Here is an 18581-nt window from a genome sequence, read left to right as displayed (position 1 = left end):
TTGTCCTAATTTCGCCTTAATAAAGAAGTGTTTCTTTCTTTCAATACTACTTGGGTTTTGAGTATAGACTTTTCTCTCCAGATTAAAGTGCTGCATAATTGTTGGTTACCAGAAGGAATTAAGAAACTATAAACACAAATACTTATAGCTAATAGTTATTTTTAAGTATTTACTATTTTTCTAACAGAATATTTATTTATCCCACACAACATGATAACGTTGTCAGATACACTCCTTTTTTAATCTTAATATATTTTGTATATACCAACCGTTTAAATGTGATTTTTACTATCATCCAACGTCTCTTCAAATTTATGAAGATTAACACTAAAATTCTTACTATGTTGGATGAATAAAATATGAAATTTTAAGAATTGCAAAATAAAAGTAGGGCAAGGATGTTAATAACTGAACATACAGTATATCAAATATAACTGTAAATAAATGTTTAATATCAAGTGTAATGACAGTAAAGTATTTCTTACATACATACATATATATATATATATATATACTTATATATATATACACATATACTCACGCAAAATTATATCATAATTATATTAAATACAAATATAAATAATAATTTACATTCAACTATTTCATTTATTCGATTTGTTATTTTTATCAGTTTTACTTTGCTTTGAGCTAGGAGGCTGTGGCGAAGGAGTAACTTTGAAGACTAGAGGATTTGAAACCCGAAAAATACTTGGTAACATTGCAGCCAAATTGGCGAATACATCTTCTGAAATACCCTGAAAAAGAAACAATACTTTAATTTATTTTTCACCTAATAATAAACTTCTTCGTGGAACATTACTAACTTCTTTTGAACCACTATGAAAAGTTAGAATGTTTGTTGAAGAGTTTTTTACTTGAAAAACACATATATGTAAAGCAAATTTAAAGAACCATAATCCCTATAGCACATTTGGGTAATACCCTTGATCTTTAAATAAAAGACAATCCATCCAGCACATCTAAGCTGCTAACTTTTATCCAGTGATATAAATGTGGAGATATTAATTTCATGTAAAAAGAATAAGAGTTGGACAACTTCATCCGGAGACCCCATTTCAGCGACTGAATAATACTTAAGTACAAAAAAAAACCCGTTTGTTTCGCGGTTACTACCGCTCTGCCATGTTGCCGCTTAAAGCGTACAACTCGTTAAGTGCCGAAGTTAGAAACGATCAGTCGGCCGATTTTAATTGTCCAATGCATTGTTACGTTTTTTTTGGGGCGGGGGGGCGGAGGCTTCCCACGGCACAGGAGTAGAACTTCTCGTAAAATACGATGTTTCGTGATTAATCAGTTCTTGATTCAAGAAGCTGTCAAATTATGTCTTGATTTTATAAGTTCTTGGAGATGGAAAACTTATTTTTGAAATTTTCCCGGTTCTTAAAAAAATTCCCGGCTTATTCCCGGTTTTCCCAGGCGTGTGGCCACCCTGTCTAAGGTTGTGGAAGCTTTTAGATTCCACAACCTGACACTGATTACTGGGTGCTTCTGCTCTCCAGCAGCTTTAAAACTGGATACTTTCGATTTGTATTCTTACCCTCTAAGAATTATGGCCAGTTGAATCTCCTGGCCACAAAAGTTTCTGGAAGAATTTGATCTATAAAATTATGAAGCCTCTTGACAATCCCTGGCATACAGGAGGAACTGAACAGCTGATAAAAACAACATGTCAGTTACTAATTTTATTTTTTATGCATTAATAAAAAATAAACATACTGTATAATTAATTACGTTTTAATACTTTTAAATTGCTGTAAAAAAAAAAAAAAAACTTATTGAAATAACACATTATTTACAAATAGTGAAATACGCCTTAGTGAAATACGAGTTAACTCGTACTTCGGATTTCAGGCTCCACAATCTGACTAAGAGTATACTGTAGCACAAGTGGGTTAATTCATTTTGGGACTTCGCCTTTTTATCACTAATAAATTGTATTCACAGAAAGTAACAGATTTTAGTAAAACATCTTATTTAACAGTAATAGTAAGTCTTCATCAATCTTTCTCTCTATTGAACAATGAAAAAAAGCTCTTCTCTTAATTGATTTACAGATTTTTATATTGTTTACTTGCAAATACCCGTGACTTGGCACACAATTTCATCTTGAAAAACAATGACACTATAAGCATATTTTTTTAAATGGCATTGCAAACAATCCTGAGGGTCACTGAAAGATATTCCAATCTCTTGACCCATTATAAGTTTTAAGTTTAAAGATTGGGCCCTGAAGTTAGAGAATGAAACTGTTTTTTTATAAGTAGCTTTGAAGTTTCTCTCCAAGATTTTATGATATTTTATTTAGCTCCAATGATTTTCGTGCCAACAACTATTTTAGACCAGTGTGAAGAAATCCTTAAGTCTAAACAAAGAACAAAGTCAATGTCCTTTACTTTTCAGTTAACATACTTATGATGTAATTTCCTAAATCAAAATAGGCCTACATGTTCACTAGGGACCATAAGAATATCCATGTAAAATTTCAGTACAATCAGCCCAGTAGTTTTTACATGATCAAATAACACACAAATAAACACAATAACATTTTTATATAATAGTATAGATTTCTTCCAAAGAATTCATGAACCTGGTTAACAGGTGTTCTAACCGAGACATTTCTTCGTCAAGGGTGTTGAACAACTATACTGGGTCAAAATTCATTCATAGAGTGTCTATACATATATTAGATATGATCCATGGATAGATAACCAGGACATCCAAGATTATTTTAGTGGTGGGGCCCACCTACAAATTATTTTAGTGGTGGGGCCCACCTCCTGTGCTCCAAAGCCACTTACAAGGTATTCTCAGTTAACATTTTTCTATAGAACGTTCATGCTGATTTTTTGTTTTAATCTCTCCAACCATGAGACATCTAGAATACCTGTGTAGAAAGTGGTTTTGGCTATGGAACTCTTATCACCTTCTGCCTGATGGGCCCAACAACAAAATTGACGTTACCATATTTTTTAAACTGTCAATGACAATCTTCGTACATATAAATTAAAAACCGTGCCCATAATCGTAATGATACATAGATATTTGTTTAGTCAGTCAAACACATTGCAATAAGAGGATTAGATTTTCTACCTAAAAGAACATTATTTGCATTATGTTTTTACAACATACTATTATAGTCTTGTTTAGTAGTGTACAGTCATGAAAGAGCAACTCACCCAAACATATGACAATGTGTTCAACCATACAAGTGACTCCTAAGTGAAAATATTTGGTTAAATAAATAGAAAACTGGACACTGTACTTGACTGCTTATTCCCTTTCTACAATATAAACAAGAGTAAGTTAAGACTAATAGTACTAACAGGAATTTAAATTGTTTATACATTTTCCAAAAGTTTTCAGATGAGTACAAAATAGATTTATCACCTACCTTAGGAACAAGAAATTGAAGATTCTTTAAGTCAGATCCTCCCCAAGAAGCCATTTCTATCATAAAACCCTTGACACATTTGAACACCAACTCTGCACGTTTATTGCACCAGGCTACTGTCATCTCCTACAAAATTTCATTAGTGTTCAGAACTGTAAAATTGTCAAGCTATACGTGTAACAGGATGAATAATGGTGGCCCAGTGTGCTCTCATGAAAAGTGTTGAAAATGTAGGAAAGCTTAAAACCACTTAGCTAATTTTATTAGGAGAAAAATAACAGATACAGATACTACGTTACTTTTTAGGTAGTAGTAACGATAAACTGATTCTGAAGGTTTAAAAACCTTTTTTTTACAAGTTTTGTAATATTAAAGGTTGATTTTCCTATCAGCCAATGCTCTTGATTTTCTAGTTTTATCCCAATATAAGATTTTGTATCCAATCTACTTCTTTAACCCCTTAATGGCTTATTAAAAATGAACAAAATTTTACAATAAAAAAAATTTATATGTTATCGGTTACTTTAACAAACAAAAGAAAGAATAACTATTTTTAAACTACAAATTAGCACAAAATCAACAATTTTGACTGATCTTCATTGAATCTTAGGTCTTTTTAATTAATAAAAATGGAGATAAACACTTTTTCAAACGTTAGTACATATATTTACACACACTCATTTCTGAATGCTGGTTTTAGTACTTGTTTTTAGTATGGTAAACTTTAAAGCAAGGAGCCGCGCACAAACCTACACCGCAATTACTGCACTGGGTACGTGATTCTTCATGCATGTTATGCTTTGAGCATACTTCATATCACGACGTAGCCAATCAGCATGCCCATACCACCTAGTGGCAAAATAGTAAACTATGTACTGTTATTTATTTCACTTTTTTTCCACTAGCCAACTCGTCACACATCACAGATCAAAATAAAACATGATGAATTAACTCGTTAGCTGCTCTTTTTTAATCATAAGTTACTGACAAATTAACTTAGCCAAAGTTGTTAAGCGGTTAAGTCAAGCAAAAAGAATTGTTTTAACAAAATTGAAACTAAAGAACAAAAACACTACTAGATGGAATAGAATAAATTTGTAATGTACTTCATTCAGGATGATTGCACGATTCATTTCCTCTTTAGTGGTGATAATCTCAAATATGCTGAAGTATCACGAATTTTTAAAAAAGAATTAAGCCTGATTGAAGAACCTTTACCCCATTTCTGTTCTTCGTATGTTTTCAAAAGTATGTGAAAATAATAAGCGGACATATGTGATGATTCACATATCATGTTTTAGATATTTGCCTACTAAATTCAGCATTGAAAAAAGTTAGATAAATGTAATATGAGTTTTTTAGTGGAGCTCCGGAAAAACCATAAAGACGGGGGTATAAATGATTGTATAAGGCGTACATTAAAAGATGTTATGAACAAGGTGAACTCCTACAAGTGGTATAAAATGCCCTACGAGAATCACTGAAAAGCTGTGTGGGGGTGACCTTTAATGTCTAGCATAAAGGTTCTACAAGATACAGATGCTGCTATTGTTCAATAAGATTCACAAAAACCATTAAAGAGAGCTTGCTACATGTCTAGATATTTCAATTGATGGCTCATTTTCAATTATGGATGATGATTTATGCATGTGACACATGTCTAGTTGATGCCTAGTGACACAGGAGCAAACCATTGTATCTCCAGGTCTTGACACATGGAGATACAATGTCAAGACCTGGAGATACAATGGTTTGCTCCTGTGTCACTAGGCATCAACTAGACATGTGTCACATGCATAAATCATCATCCATAATTGAAAATGAGCCATCAATTGAAATATCTAGACATTGTATCTCCATGTGTCAAGACCTGGTGGGACATCAAAACTGTACCCCACCCTCCCACTTTACAGTCCAGATGTTGCTCCTCGTGGCTTCTGGTTATTCTCTGAACTCAAAATTTCACACATAAGACAGAAATTCATGAACGAATACAAGGTCATCAAAGCTATGAAGACGCGATATAAGGAGCTAGAGGAAGATGGTCTGGTGTTTATGTTTGAAAAGTGACAAGAGACGATTAAAACAATGTATTAGAATTAGGTTGGTTACATAGAAAAAGAACACGTTTTTTTAGAAGATTAAAAAGTTTTTCTCTCAAGTATTTTTATCATTACATTTTCGACTGTAAAAAATTTACTGTGACAATAAAAAGACATTAAATTAACCAAATGAATGATGGTATAGCCCATAATATTGAATCCTCCTCCCTTTTCAACATACAGACAGTTTAGTTTTCAAAGCCAATTTCAATTGTGTGATATAAGTGTAACTGTTCCCAGGTTTAATGTTGACAAAAAAACATTATTATACATCTATACTAAATATTAAATTTCTAAATAATAAAACAAAACAAACTATAGTAAAAAGAAATAGTGATCTTATTGGGCCAATATAGTAGGAAATTCTAGAGAGTTATAGCTCCCATAGAGTGGTACCTCCGACATTTCGTGGGTCAACAAAACTGGTACAGTGAGAGTTGTAATGTCACTGCTACAGGCTGTCTTGAGGATGTTGCGCAGACCCAGAATTGTGGGATGTCTAGAATTTATATCATCTGTAAAAAATACACACACTCAAATTCATTAACATCCTTGACCATTGTAAACTGCACAATTCAAATTACATTGTTATTTATAAAAGTGCTCTTAATAAGTAATTATTTTGGGTTATACTGGCTGTTAGTAGAAGTGTGTTATATTCATGTTATTATTGGTGTACTTATATCTGTATGTATTATTTTGATTAAATATATTAGTTTTTAACCTCTACTTTTTTCTTATACATATGTATAAAGTATATTGGGGACGGAGAGTAAGTATGTATTAATTATTGCAGGAAAACAATGTTTTATGGCTTGTGATAAGCAGTATATTTGGGTTCCCATTATCAAAAGGATTTTTTAATTTTAACTTTTTTATTCAAGTCCCCCACTAATCTCTTTAGCAGAGCTGTATAGAAAAAATAAAAATATGTGTACCAAAGTAGAATAACTAAAGGGATCAGGGATGAAACCTTTTTTACACATACTCTAGTCCATCCATAAAAGAACAGCCTCAATCTGTGTAACATTGAAAATAGCCTCCAGAAAACAATGACATAATCAAAGCGGCTCTATATCAAGGATATATGAAATATCAAATAATAATCATATATAATATACGAAAAATCGAGCAATTCATATCATAAGACCCAAGTTTATCCTAACTTTGTAACAACACTGCTTACATGTTCAGAGAAGATCAACTTGGAATCTCTGAGAACACCAAGATCATGCTTGATGGATGTGGTTTTCTTTAATCCTTACAACTATTAATCTCATAACAAAAGATTCGTTTTATAAATACAGGTAACTGCTGTTTTACTAGTGTTCAGAGATATGTAGTTGAGTTGAGCCCATCCTACAGCAGAATTAAGAGGGGCTGTCAACTGCTGGCCGCATTTCTGAGGCTCCACTTTTAACATGGGGCTAAAGTTTAAAACTAGGTTATAGACAGGAACTCCTCAAATTCATAATTGCTTTTTTACTACAACAGAAAAAGTCAACCACTTTGGATAACGAGTTGGTATACAGTCAAGTGATTGTTATATTTCCATATTATTTTGGAAGAACTATGAACATTTGACTTTGAACCATAATTAGTAGATAAACCATTATTTTTTAAGATTTGAAGCCAGCCGAATTGGTGACAGAGATTAACCAATTATCAGTCTGTTGGATAACGAGTGATCAGGCACTAGAAATGACCAAAAAGAGTTGTCAACTGCAATTTTTAGTGTTGTTTACATTTTCATTTTCCTTGCAACACTCTCTCTCTCTTTATCTCAACTCTTAGTAAGGGGGAGTAAGCGAAGGATAGGTGAAACTTGATGGTGTTCACTCTGTTGTCACAAACACAACACAACTAGAGTGTTCACGTACACCGGTTATCAATGTTGCAACAATGATTTATCAACTGAAAAGTTTCTAAAATCCATGCTGTCAAAAAATACTTGAAAATAGATTAAAGATAGTAATGGTAATTTTTATTTTTATTAACTTTAATCCAAAGATTTCAGTTTGAAATTACGACAATTCCAAAGTAGCAATGAATCATTCCAGAACTAAATATTGTCCTACCTTTGTAATCAGAACAAATTAAATTAATTTACTAATTGAAACACATACACTTTTCTCAATGAACTCCATATACTTTTACTATATAGCCTATATTATACAAACAACGAACAATAAAAGACCAGATTACTCACTTGATCTGAGAGAGTCATCGACAACCATATGGAAGACTACATGCACCTCGGCAAGGTTTGAATGGTGAGTTAAGTACACATCTCCTGTCTGCAGGTATTTGGTCCCACTCCTTCTCGACTGGTCATCAACAAAATAGAATTGTTAATGAGATTTCATAAATTAAAAGTGTAGGCCAAATGACAACAACCATGACTAACAATATTATTGTGTATAAATGCATTTTACGTATCACATTATCAATACCAATAAGAAAGTAAAATCAAGATGGTACTAAAGGAATATTCAAGCTTAAAATTGGTGTCCTGCAGAGAAAATATAAACCTAGATCAACTAGTATAAAAGTCTTAAAGAGACAAACACGGTGATATAAGAAAAACTTTAAGTAACCAATTTTAACACATTGACTGGGATAGTCGTCTGCCGGCAAAACTTACTCAGAATACACTCGTAACTGCCAGTCTCACAAAATACAGATCCTGTGTTACAGTTGTCCTCTACAGTTGTATAACACACTGACTGGGATAGTCGTATTCTGGCAAAACTTACTCAGAATACACTCGTAACTGCCAGTGTCACAAAATACAGATAATGTGTTACAAAATTGTCCTCTACAGTTGTATAACACACTGACTGGGATAGTTGTCTTCTGGCAAAACTTACTCAGAATACACTCGTAACTGACAGTCTCACAAAATACAGATCCTGTGTTACAGTTGTCCTCTATAGTAGTATAACACACTAACTGGGATAGTCATCTTACAGCGAAATTTACTCAGATTTCACCAACTACCAGTCTCACACACTACCGATTTTGTGTTACACATGCAACAATTGGACTGCACGATTTGGTTTGGAGAGTTCCAATTGTCTGACCGATTATCATGTATGCCACAGAAAAATTGTGCTAGAGATTTTCAAAATTGTACAGGGAGATTCCTGGTGTGTTAATTCCTGGATTATTCCCAGTCTTCCCATCCTGTAGTAATCACATGGTTGAATTAACATGGAATGACCCTGATGTATTTTAGAATATTTTTACCTAGAGTTACCTTAAAGCAACTAGATTATCTCCTCACCTTCTGTCAGTCTCACATGATGAATGTGCTAAACATGGAACTCCCATCCTTTATGGGAATTTTGTGCATATCAATATTTGATCTCATTTAAGTACTTAAAACAAGTGTTATTAATTTCAATTTTACACTTAGCAAAGGTAAATGTCTGTAAACCACTACTTTATCGAATACACCATAGTCAATATACTCTTACCTGCTGTTCAGATGATGTCAAATTGAGGAAGTGATGTGTTGAGTCCCTCATTATATGGTTCTTTCTCCAAGCAACTCCTTCCTTCACAGCCTCCTTGACACGCTCTAGCTGATCATCTATATCGCTAAAATGGAACTCTGTACTGCTCTGACACACATTTATAAAATCTGTAAAGGTTACAATTAATTTTACTTTTGAATGAGTTTAGTAATATAACCTAATTATGATGACTAACATCCTTGATGACAGTGCATGTCTCTTCACGGGATTTGGCTGAAAGTTAACAAAGGCTATATACTTACTATATAACTATATAACAACTCATTTCTACTTAAAATGTTAGGTCTGTATTAATGGTACGAGGTTAGCAGCTCGTTAGCTCCAATATGATGACAAATATGATTATTATTCTATCCTGGGCTCTGCCCCACTGCTCAATGCTCTTGTCTTATCTGATGAAGTATGGATTTATATGCAACTCTAGAAACATACAAAACTACACACGGTTTCCGAAAAAGACAGCCAGAATTTTGGACAAGCGTTACTTAAAAACTATTCAAAATAAATAAACGATTTAAACGTCAAGTTGAAGTTGCAATAAGTAAGTTTTTTCCCGTGTAAAATAGGAGAAAACATTAACCTTAGTATGCACAGAGTAGCTGTGTGGTGGTAGTCCACTATTGTAACCGACACACCTGGCACCAGTTACAAGTACAATGTTTACAGCGCAACATAAGACACAGTGTGTTCTGTGGTACGCCATAACATTGTTTTGAATGTTGAGTTTAGCTCCAGTTCACCTTCCTTTTATTGAAGCATCTGCTAACTGACGCTGTCTCAGACTGGATTCCTGGAATGTGAAGTCATGTTCATCTGAAGAGATCCAAAGAAAGTTGGCAAAGAGGAAGCTCAACATGAACCTTTGCATCGTTTCGTCATCAGAGACATCTATAAATAGGTGAAGTGGCAGTCTCATTGCCTCATTAGGTGCACAATTGAGTGCACTACGATGTTTCTGACACGATCTATAAGGACGGTCAAGCAACTGAGTTTTCTATATATAACATAGCTACTCGTATGGTAGAAAGGGTTGATTCAATTTGAATGTTGAGTTTAGCACCAGCTCACCTTCCTTTTATTGCAGTGTCTTGTATCTGACGCTGTTTTAGACTTGACTCCAGTAATCTGGAGTCATGTTTTCCTAAAGAGATCCCAAGAAAGTCGGTGATGAAGAAGCTTAAAATGAACCTTTACATCGTTTTGACATCAGAGACACATGATACTGTTAAGGATTCCCTGTATTTTTAACAATTAATTATTTAATTATAATGTATAAATTATGAGGCTGATGTTTGTAGTTAAACAGAGAATGACAAAAACTGCTATACCTTTTGATATACCAGAAGCAGAGTAACTGCCAAGCTGAGTATCGGTGAGTAGAACCAGACCACACAGATCATTGGAGTATAGTCCCAAGGCAGTTTGTAACCTCTGAGGTTGTGTCCTGCAATGTATTACCTTGTTAGTACTGCAATAATAATAGTTCATAATACAAGTATTAACTGTTTTACTTTCATTTATTATTACATTATTTTAAAACATCAATTTATGTTAATACAGAAAAACCAGTGAAAGTACTGATAGTAAAACATGGGATTGGATCTTGCAACAATTTTTAATTTCCTTCAAGTGTAGAGCTACAAAAATTTTTTATAATTTAATAAAAAAAAAAAATAAAATTAATTCCTTTATACAGGTGTAACCTTTTTCAAGTTACATTGGTTTATATTTATTAATTAAAACTTAAATTAAATTAAATTTTGGGATCGAAATATTGGGATTTAATTTTAGATTAGATTGTGAAATGTCAGGGTAAAAACGAACATGTAATCCTTTGGCAAGTTAGTACTGGTAGTTTTAAATTGTTAGGAAGGCAGGTTGACTGCCTTGAATTGATTAGAACTTGTCTTGTTGCGAGTATTGTTCTCCTTGTTTGATACAGCTGGACCAATGAGAGAACACCGTGGATGTCCTGCAAAGTTGATTGGAAAGGGAAGTATTTAAGCGCCCGCTCATAATTTTCACCCTTCTTTTGGTTATTTTTGTGATTAAGTCAGGGCCGGCCCTAGCTAATTTTATAGTGTAAGCAAACAGTAGTTTTGGCGCCCCCCCCCCCCCCCCCCCCCCGATAAACCGTCACACACTACAACCGTAGAACGGTAAATGTCACATACCTTGTACCTAAATAGTAAAACAAAGGGAACAAATTAGGAGAAAAAAAAAATAGCTGACAAACCAGAGTTTATGTTTTATTTACCAATGTTCATTTACAAATACAGTGACACATTGTAGACTACAATTACGATACATTACATTATTAAGTTTAAGTTTATGTGATGTATGATGGAAAAACACAAATCGTCTACAATCAATATTGTGTGTACAAGTCATTGTTAAATGTCAGGTTGTATTACAGACAATTCAAAATTAAAAAATAATAGCCTAATAATTACAATTAAGATACTCAATGTTGCAATTAAAAATGAATTCGTCTGGCTTTTTAATTTTGAAAACTCTTGCAGTAGAATGTCCGTTTCCATTTCATTTAGGGCATCATTTTCAATCGCCAAGGTTGCTAGACCACTTAAGTGTTCTTGGCTCAAATTTGATCGTAGGTAAGTTTTTATCAGTTTTAATTTGGAAAAACTTCTTTCGCCACTGGGCCACGGATACTGGCAGCGGTTAACAAGATTCTCAATGCTACAAAAAATATTTGGAAAAGTATCCACATAACCACGTTTGGTTATAAAAGGACAACGCTCCAGCTGGGTGACTTGTAGGGGGCAGCATTGGTCCAAAGATTTGAAGCTCATCAAACAGCTCATCTCCGTTAATGTCATATTCTTTTGGTTTGTCATCTCCATCACCACCGCTCAAAACTGTTTCAAGGTGTTTGCAGGCTTTCTTTAACTCTGATTCACTCCATGCTTTTACTAAGCTAGCAATAATCATAGAGAAATTTAAAACCTTCACTATGGTTTTCCATCAGTTCAAATCTCTCCTTTAACGAGGATATTGCTCTATCAAGCACAACAAAGAAGAAATTTACTTTAAACAAATCTTTACCAGAACTTGCAGCTTCATCTTCACTCTCGTAAGAAAATTGTTTTTTTAACTCTTCTTGGTCTAACTGTTTTTTTCTTGTTCAAAGTCACCTGCAACATCAATTTTTTCTGCAAGTTCCTTTGCATCAGTAATGACGCTGTTTAGTCCTTCTTCAGATCTCATAGTTTCCAAAAATGATTTTACACTCTTAAGAAGATCTATTGAACTTTGAAGATCATTTGTGACCTTTTGCAACAGTTTTACTAACCATGTTTGTTTTATTACAGGATCTCATGCCAAGTTACAATACAACACAGAAACTTGAAGCTTTGCAGTTTTTTTACTAGTCCTTACGGCAGTATGTCTACCAAATGCATCAAGGTTCTTGTCTTGAGAAGCTTCATATAATGCATCATATACTTCTTCAATATGGTACCTCAAGGGTAATAATGCCTCAATTCTACTTTCCCACCTAGTGTTGCAGAGTGGTTTGGACTGTTAGACCTCGAAACGTTTTTCAGCAAAATACTCCATCTTTGAGTAGAACTAGAAAAAAAGTTATATATTTCTTGTATGGTGCTGAAACAGTCTACTGCACTATTGCAAGACAGAGCTGCATCGTTAATTACCAAGTTCAGGGAGTGGTTTCCACATGGAACATAAAATGCTCTAGGATTTAGATCAAGGATCCTCTTCTGAACTCCAACATGCTTTCCCTTCATTGCCGAACCATTATCATAGCCCTGACCCCTCATGTTTTTTAAAGGAATTCCCTCGTTCCTTTAGTTCTTTCAATAATGCTTCTGTGAGACCTTCACCTGATGAATCTTTAATAGGAATGAAACCTAAAAAATGTTCTTTAATTACCACATCTTCATTTTCAGTAATCTTCACAAATCTTATCACAAACGTCATTTGCTCAGTATGGCTAACGTCAGGAGTGCAGTCTAATATTATCGAATAATATGTGGCTTGCTGTAGGTCTTGCAAGATTTTATCTTGGATTCTTGGCTGACAAGAACAGAATGAACTCGCTCTGGATATTTTTGCTCAAATAATGAACGTGTGTTTCTTTTGATTTGATCCTTCTCACATGTTCAGCCATAAAAAACATCAAACTTTGCTATGTGTTCTACCAATTTTAAAAAGTTTCCGTTGTTACGTTCAAAAAGAACATCCTTTTTCCCTCGAAAGGCCAACCCCTGTGTCCCCAAAAACTGTACTATACACAGTAATTGTTTCAGGACTTGGTGCCAATGTTCAGTTTCAGCATGGATAAGTCTTTCATGTTCTTCATCAATAGTTTTGTTTAATCGTAAACATACAGAGAGCTCACACCAAAACGTACAGTTTTTAACATGAGCAGAGGATTTCTCGTGACTGGTCAAAGTCTTGTGTAGGTTTTGCCAGTCAGAATACCCTTGGTCACTAGCAAGAAGAGAATTCGTGTTTCCAAACAGTTTGCAAGGAAAACAAAAAAATGCTGCATTTTTTCGATATTGAAGTATAGTACACCAATTTCTGTGAACTTGTTTTCTCCGTTGCCACAGCTTCCTTGTGTAATGATTTGAAGAAAATCTCCTACCTTTACTGTCCGCAGGAAACCTCTTTGTCAGTGACTTGCTGAGGCCCTCGTTCAACAAGCACTTTCCGTACCTCGTCATTTATTTTGGGTGGCCACTTCCCACAATCATTTGAAATCACAGGTAATGTGTTTGTGTCCTTGTTCGGTTCCTGGAAGACAAAACAAAACATTATAGTTTGGCATCAGTGGTGTAATCGCAAGAGATGTATGATGTGTGATAACTCTGTTAAATTACCCTTTTCAGGATTTCAAATATTTAATGCAATATTTATATCTATATTTTTATTATAGTCTATAATAAATAGGCCTTCCTATTTAGGTTTAACTAAAATATAGTAAAACATTTTTTAAAACATCTTTTACACCTATCTATGTTATGGTGGTATAAAATAAAAATTGGTTTAAATAAAAGTCAAATAAGGGCTTAAACATTTGTGTGTTTTTTGTTTAATAATCCAACTAAGTTGGCCGATGTTATTGCTGGACCTATTTATCCTAAAAAATGCTAAGTAAGTTAAATAAAGTCAACTTACAATTTCAATGACTTGTTGACTATGCGTAACAACAGACGTAGATGAAGATGACGATGACATCACTGTATCAACTAATAAATCATCATCCACAACTTTGGTGGCGGCTACAGAATCGTCACAATCAATATTGGATGGTGGAAATGGTGTTTCTGTAGCTAGATAACTATGGAATTGACTGGTTGACGGTCCAGGCAGAACCCTCAGATTCAGTTATTGGTAAATTATTGTCAACATCATGATCTAATTCGGTTGTCTCTACGCTTTATTGATGCACTCGCACATAATGGTGGATTTTGTTAAAAACCTTTGCAGTGCTTTACACTGCTTTTCATCTTCTTTAGATTGCTGCAACTTTCTTTTGCGGTTAAATGCTCCAGATGTTTTTTTCTTGCTCGACATTTCGTGTTAATTAAAAACGGCATTAATTTTACAACTTACTACAGTACAACGCACATCAATGTAATTATATAAAATAGTAAGACAGACAGCTGTCACGGCGAGGGTGTGCTTGCGAAGCGGCGCTAACAGTGACCGTAAACGTAACTGCGAGACTCAGACTGGCGAACAGAAATAGACATATGAGTCATGCGGACGGTTCCATGTCACTCGCGTAAGGGGTGGGGCGTGTGTATCGGGTAGCGGTGCATTAGTCAGTGCAGGGCGCACGTGCACAGCGCCCCCCACGGCGCCCCCTCTCCTCGCGGCGCCACCCGCGGCCGCGTAGTTCGCGTATATCACGGGCCGCCCCTGGATTAAGTTGATTACAGTGCGTCGTGTTTCTTAATTTTTTTCTTCCACGAGAGATTTTGAGGAAAAAATTAAATTCATAGAAACTACAGAGCAATCTGAATAACTTATTCTTGAGGAACAATAGAGCATAATAAAATCATACAAGTTACATTTGGTTCATACTTGCAAGAAAAGTGAATTAAATTTGAACTTAGTTAATAACTTTAATTGAGATTTGGTAATTTATTAATATTTAATTGGAACTGTTTTATAGTGAATTGTTAATTGGTAATTAATTGAACTTTAATAATTGTTAGAGAGAGTTGTAATCTGAATTGAAGAGACTTGAAAATTAAGGTTCAAATATGGAAAGAGAAATAAAATATAATAAAATAAAATAAAATAAAAATTCAAAATAAATTTTTATTTTGAATTTTGAGTGAACTTAGAAGTGAACATTTTTATTTTAGTTATTTCCAAGTGGTATTTCATTTTTATTTTAGAAGAGAGCTCTGATTTTTAGTTTGATATATTTGATTAATATTTTTATTTCTTGCCAAAGGAATTTTTAAATTTACTAAAAGGTTTGTCAATTCTTTGTGGAAAATAGAGTGATAAAAATTCTGAAACGTTGAACTTATTAATTTGCCAGTTTAAAATAAATCCATTGTTTTTATTTAGAACTGTGATTTTTATTTTAGACAAACCAGATAATATTTAATAGTTAACAAATTTAGTAATACATTGTACTTAATATTCACTAGGAGCTTACTAATCAAAAAATATTTTAAATCGTCTTGGCTGTATTATTGATAATTTAAATATTAATACTCTGGAATATTAATATCTACAATCCAAGTCGTTATAACAAGCATGAAAATCTTTTGCAGAAATGAGAGATTAATATAATTTCAAACATAGTTTATAAAATACTTTTTTGGTTTGTTTACGTTATTGTATGATTAACATTTTACTATTAGGTACCTTTAAAAACATTCTGTTGAAAAGAAAACTAAATTAAAATTAAAATATCGGACTTTTAACCCTCCTACTGATCACCAGCTCATTTTGTGCTGTCTTTTTCCAACTGTATTGATTGAGTAATGATCACAGAAATGATGAAAAAATGTGATTTTGTACAGTTATAATTACAATCATAATTACCTGAGATTTAGTGAAGCCTATTCAGTGAAGAATGCATCAATGAGTTACCTGCTATGGAAGTTACCAAAGTGTGGTTAGTTTGCAATCTGTAGAATAAGTACATAGTACAGAACAGTACCTTCTACAGTTGCACCCAGAATACGAGCACAATTAATGTTATCAACTACTAGCTCGTAAATATTTTGTATTAGCCTTTACGATAATGCAAGAATAGAATTACTCCATCATGACAACATAATTACAAAGTAAATACAACACAAAGGCTACGGTTCATAACAACGTGTTCATTAGATTATGGTCATGGACTACAAAACAAAATCACTTCTTATACATGTGAACTATTTGGTTTGAACAGTTCGAATCGTCCAACTGATCGTCACGTGTGCGTGTCATTCATGTTGATCAATAGTTGATCAGTGAAATGATGGGATTTCTAGCCGTCGTTCAACCAATCCCACTCTGCCATCTGTAGACTTGGCATAACATAATCTGCTTTTCACTGGCAAATAAATTTGCGAGAAAAGTTGTAAAACTAATATCGTAAAATGTGAATAAAATAACCAATTTTACTCCCGAGAACTGTTGCAAGTACTTGCTACAGTTGTATCACTGGTTGTTCCGAGAGTCAATATTTATAATTGGAATTTTAATAACCGACACTGATCTCCAGTTCTTGCAAAGAACTGTCCAACACTGGTTGCAGCAGCACTCACAAGAACTCTTGCACCGTTTAGACTCGATTTTTGCCAGTGCAAACACAGTTCAGTCAAGGTTTGGATGTGACCGTAATATCATAACATAAAGCCAATTTCTTACTTTTAACGTATGTAATCAGAAGACCAATCTGACCGTGTGTGAGGAGCAATCAAGGCAATAGACTAATCAAGGCATATTACTGGTACAAGGGGCAAGCGGTGGACGGTGATCGCTGGATCAAATGGCAACTTAAAAGTTTAGTGTTTGTATTGTACATATGTGGAACACTCGATACTAGCCACGACAGACATGAGTGGTAGGGAGGTACCACACAATGCCACTTATCAATAAATAATTTGTCCTACCGCTCAGCCCTCAGCTCATTCTGTCATTACATATCGGACGCAAACGCGCCCTTCTTAGCGTTACTTGTACCTTATCCACTATTTTCTTCTTATCAGGCCTGGTAAAAATCCAGTTAAAATTGTAATGTACTCAAAAAACTGGGTTGCGGCTCTTATTAAACTATCGAACATATTATATTATTCAATGAACCGAAGTATTAATTCTATCCATAGGGTAAATACTGTACATTTTAGTCCTGTACTATCTATCTAATACACATCTTGTAAAAATACTAAGAGTTGGACAACATTGCTCGGAGACCCCACTTCGACAACTGAATAATATTTAAATACAAAAACAGCTGGTGAAAACTTAAAATATCCCTTATAACAGAGTGACCATAAAGAAAGAAAAAATCCATCTATACAACGAAAATACTTGTCTTCACGAACAATTCCAAATTTGATACACTGCAATAATCTATACAGTATTAAATCTACACTGGTTTCACCAATCTCTTGTGCTAGGATATAACTACACACCAATGGGCCCACTAGCAAGCCATTGTGTATGATGTGCCTGCATGCCTACGACCTTCAGATGGTTAGTTGTAATCTAAGTTTTACACTTATTCTAATTAATTGTCATTCTCTACTAGTCCCTCATTAATTTATTACCAGCAATTAAAAAAATAACGAATTCAGAGGAGTGAAATTTAATAATTAGAAATAATGCTTTAATAACTAAATGCAGCTAATACAACACAAAGATACAAACAAACCCTATGAGAAACAAAATTAATAACTATCAATTTAGAATTATTACAAAAATATTGTTTGGTTCTTTCTTTTTATATTTTTTAAATTCATTTCACTTAGATGAATAATTTTTTAATGTTACCTTAAGCATATTTAAAGAACAGCTTGCTAATAATGCTAGTTAAAACTGATACTTATCATTTGTAGCTATAACAAGAAACCATTTTCTTGTAATATTTATGTATAAATTCAGAAAGTGTGTGAAAACATAAAATATTTATTAAAACTGATAGGTGAAAAGTGATAATCACTACGGGCATACCCAGAATTATTCCTGCGTAACTGACAGAAATCGAGGACATCTGTACACAATAAACGAATATTGTGCATCTGTTTCATCTGGGAACCAAGATGTATGGTGAAGCTCTCCTGCATGACAGGACCTTGGGCATCTGATACCAAGTCGCTGAAAGTTCTATTAGCTTCTGCAGAGAGCGGAGAGTTTCTGTTGAAAAACATTTATTATATAGAACTTTATAGCCAACACAAAATCTAATATTTTTGTTCTACAAAATATGGCCATTAGAATAATAGCTGGAACTCATAGAGACTCTAAGTGTCAGCCAATTTTCATCAATTTATAGATTTTAACCGTTTTGGCAGAACTCATGCT

The 18581-nt window shown here is 33.8% G+C and overlaps 1 protein-coding gene across 1 annotated transcript in view; it reads right to left on the bottom strand.

Annotated features, from left to right (window-relative positions):
- Positions 1-422: 422 nt before the first annotated feature.
- The window catches only part of LOC124359507 (protein C12orf4 homolog), a 31388-nt gene continuing 13229 nt past the window's right edge, over positions 423-18581 (bottom strand). The window contains exons 5-11 of the mRNA XM_046812299.1: positions 18231-18413; positions 10382-10497; positions 8994-9160; positions 7724-7841; positions 5911-6029; positions 3413-3538; positions 423-755 (exon numbers count right to left, since the gene is read on the bottom strand). Of these exons, the coding sequence (XP_046668255.1) occupies positions 603-755; positions 3413-3538; positions 5911-6029; positions 7724-7841; positions 8994-9160; positions 10382-10497; positions 18231-18413 (982 nt within the window). The 3' untranslated portion in view covers positions 423-602. The remainder of the gene's footprint in view (positions 756-3412; positions 3539-5910; positions 6030-7723; positions 7842-8993; positions 9161-10381; positions 10498-18230; positions 18414-18581) is intronic.

This window comes from Homalodisca vitripennis, chromosome 4 (genome assembly GCF_021130785.1).
Source record: "Homalodisca vitripennis isolate AUS2020 chromosome 4, UT_GWSS_2.1, whole genome shotgun sequence".
NCBI lineage: Eukaryota > Metazoa > Arthropoda > Insecta > Hemiptera > Cicadellidae > Homalodisca > Homalodisca vitripennis.
Note: the sequence above shows the minus strand (reverse complement) of the source record. Positions and strands in the feature narration are given on the sequence as shown.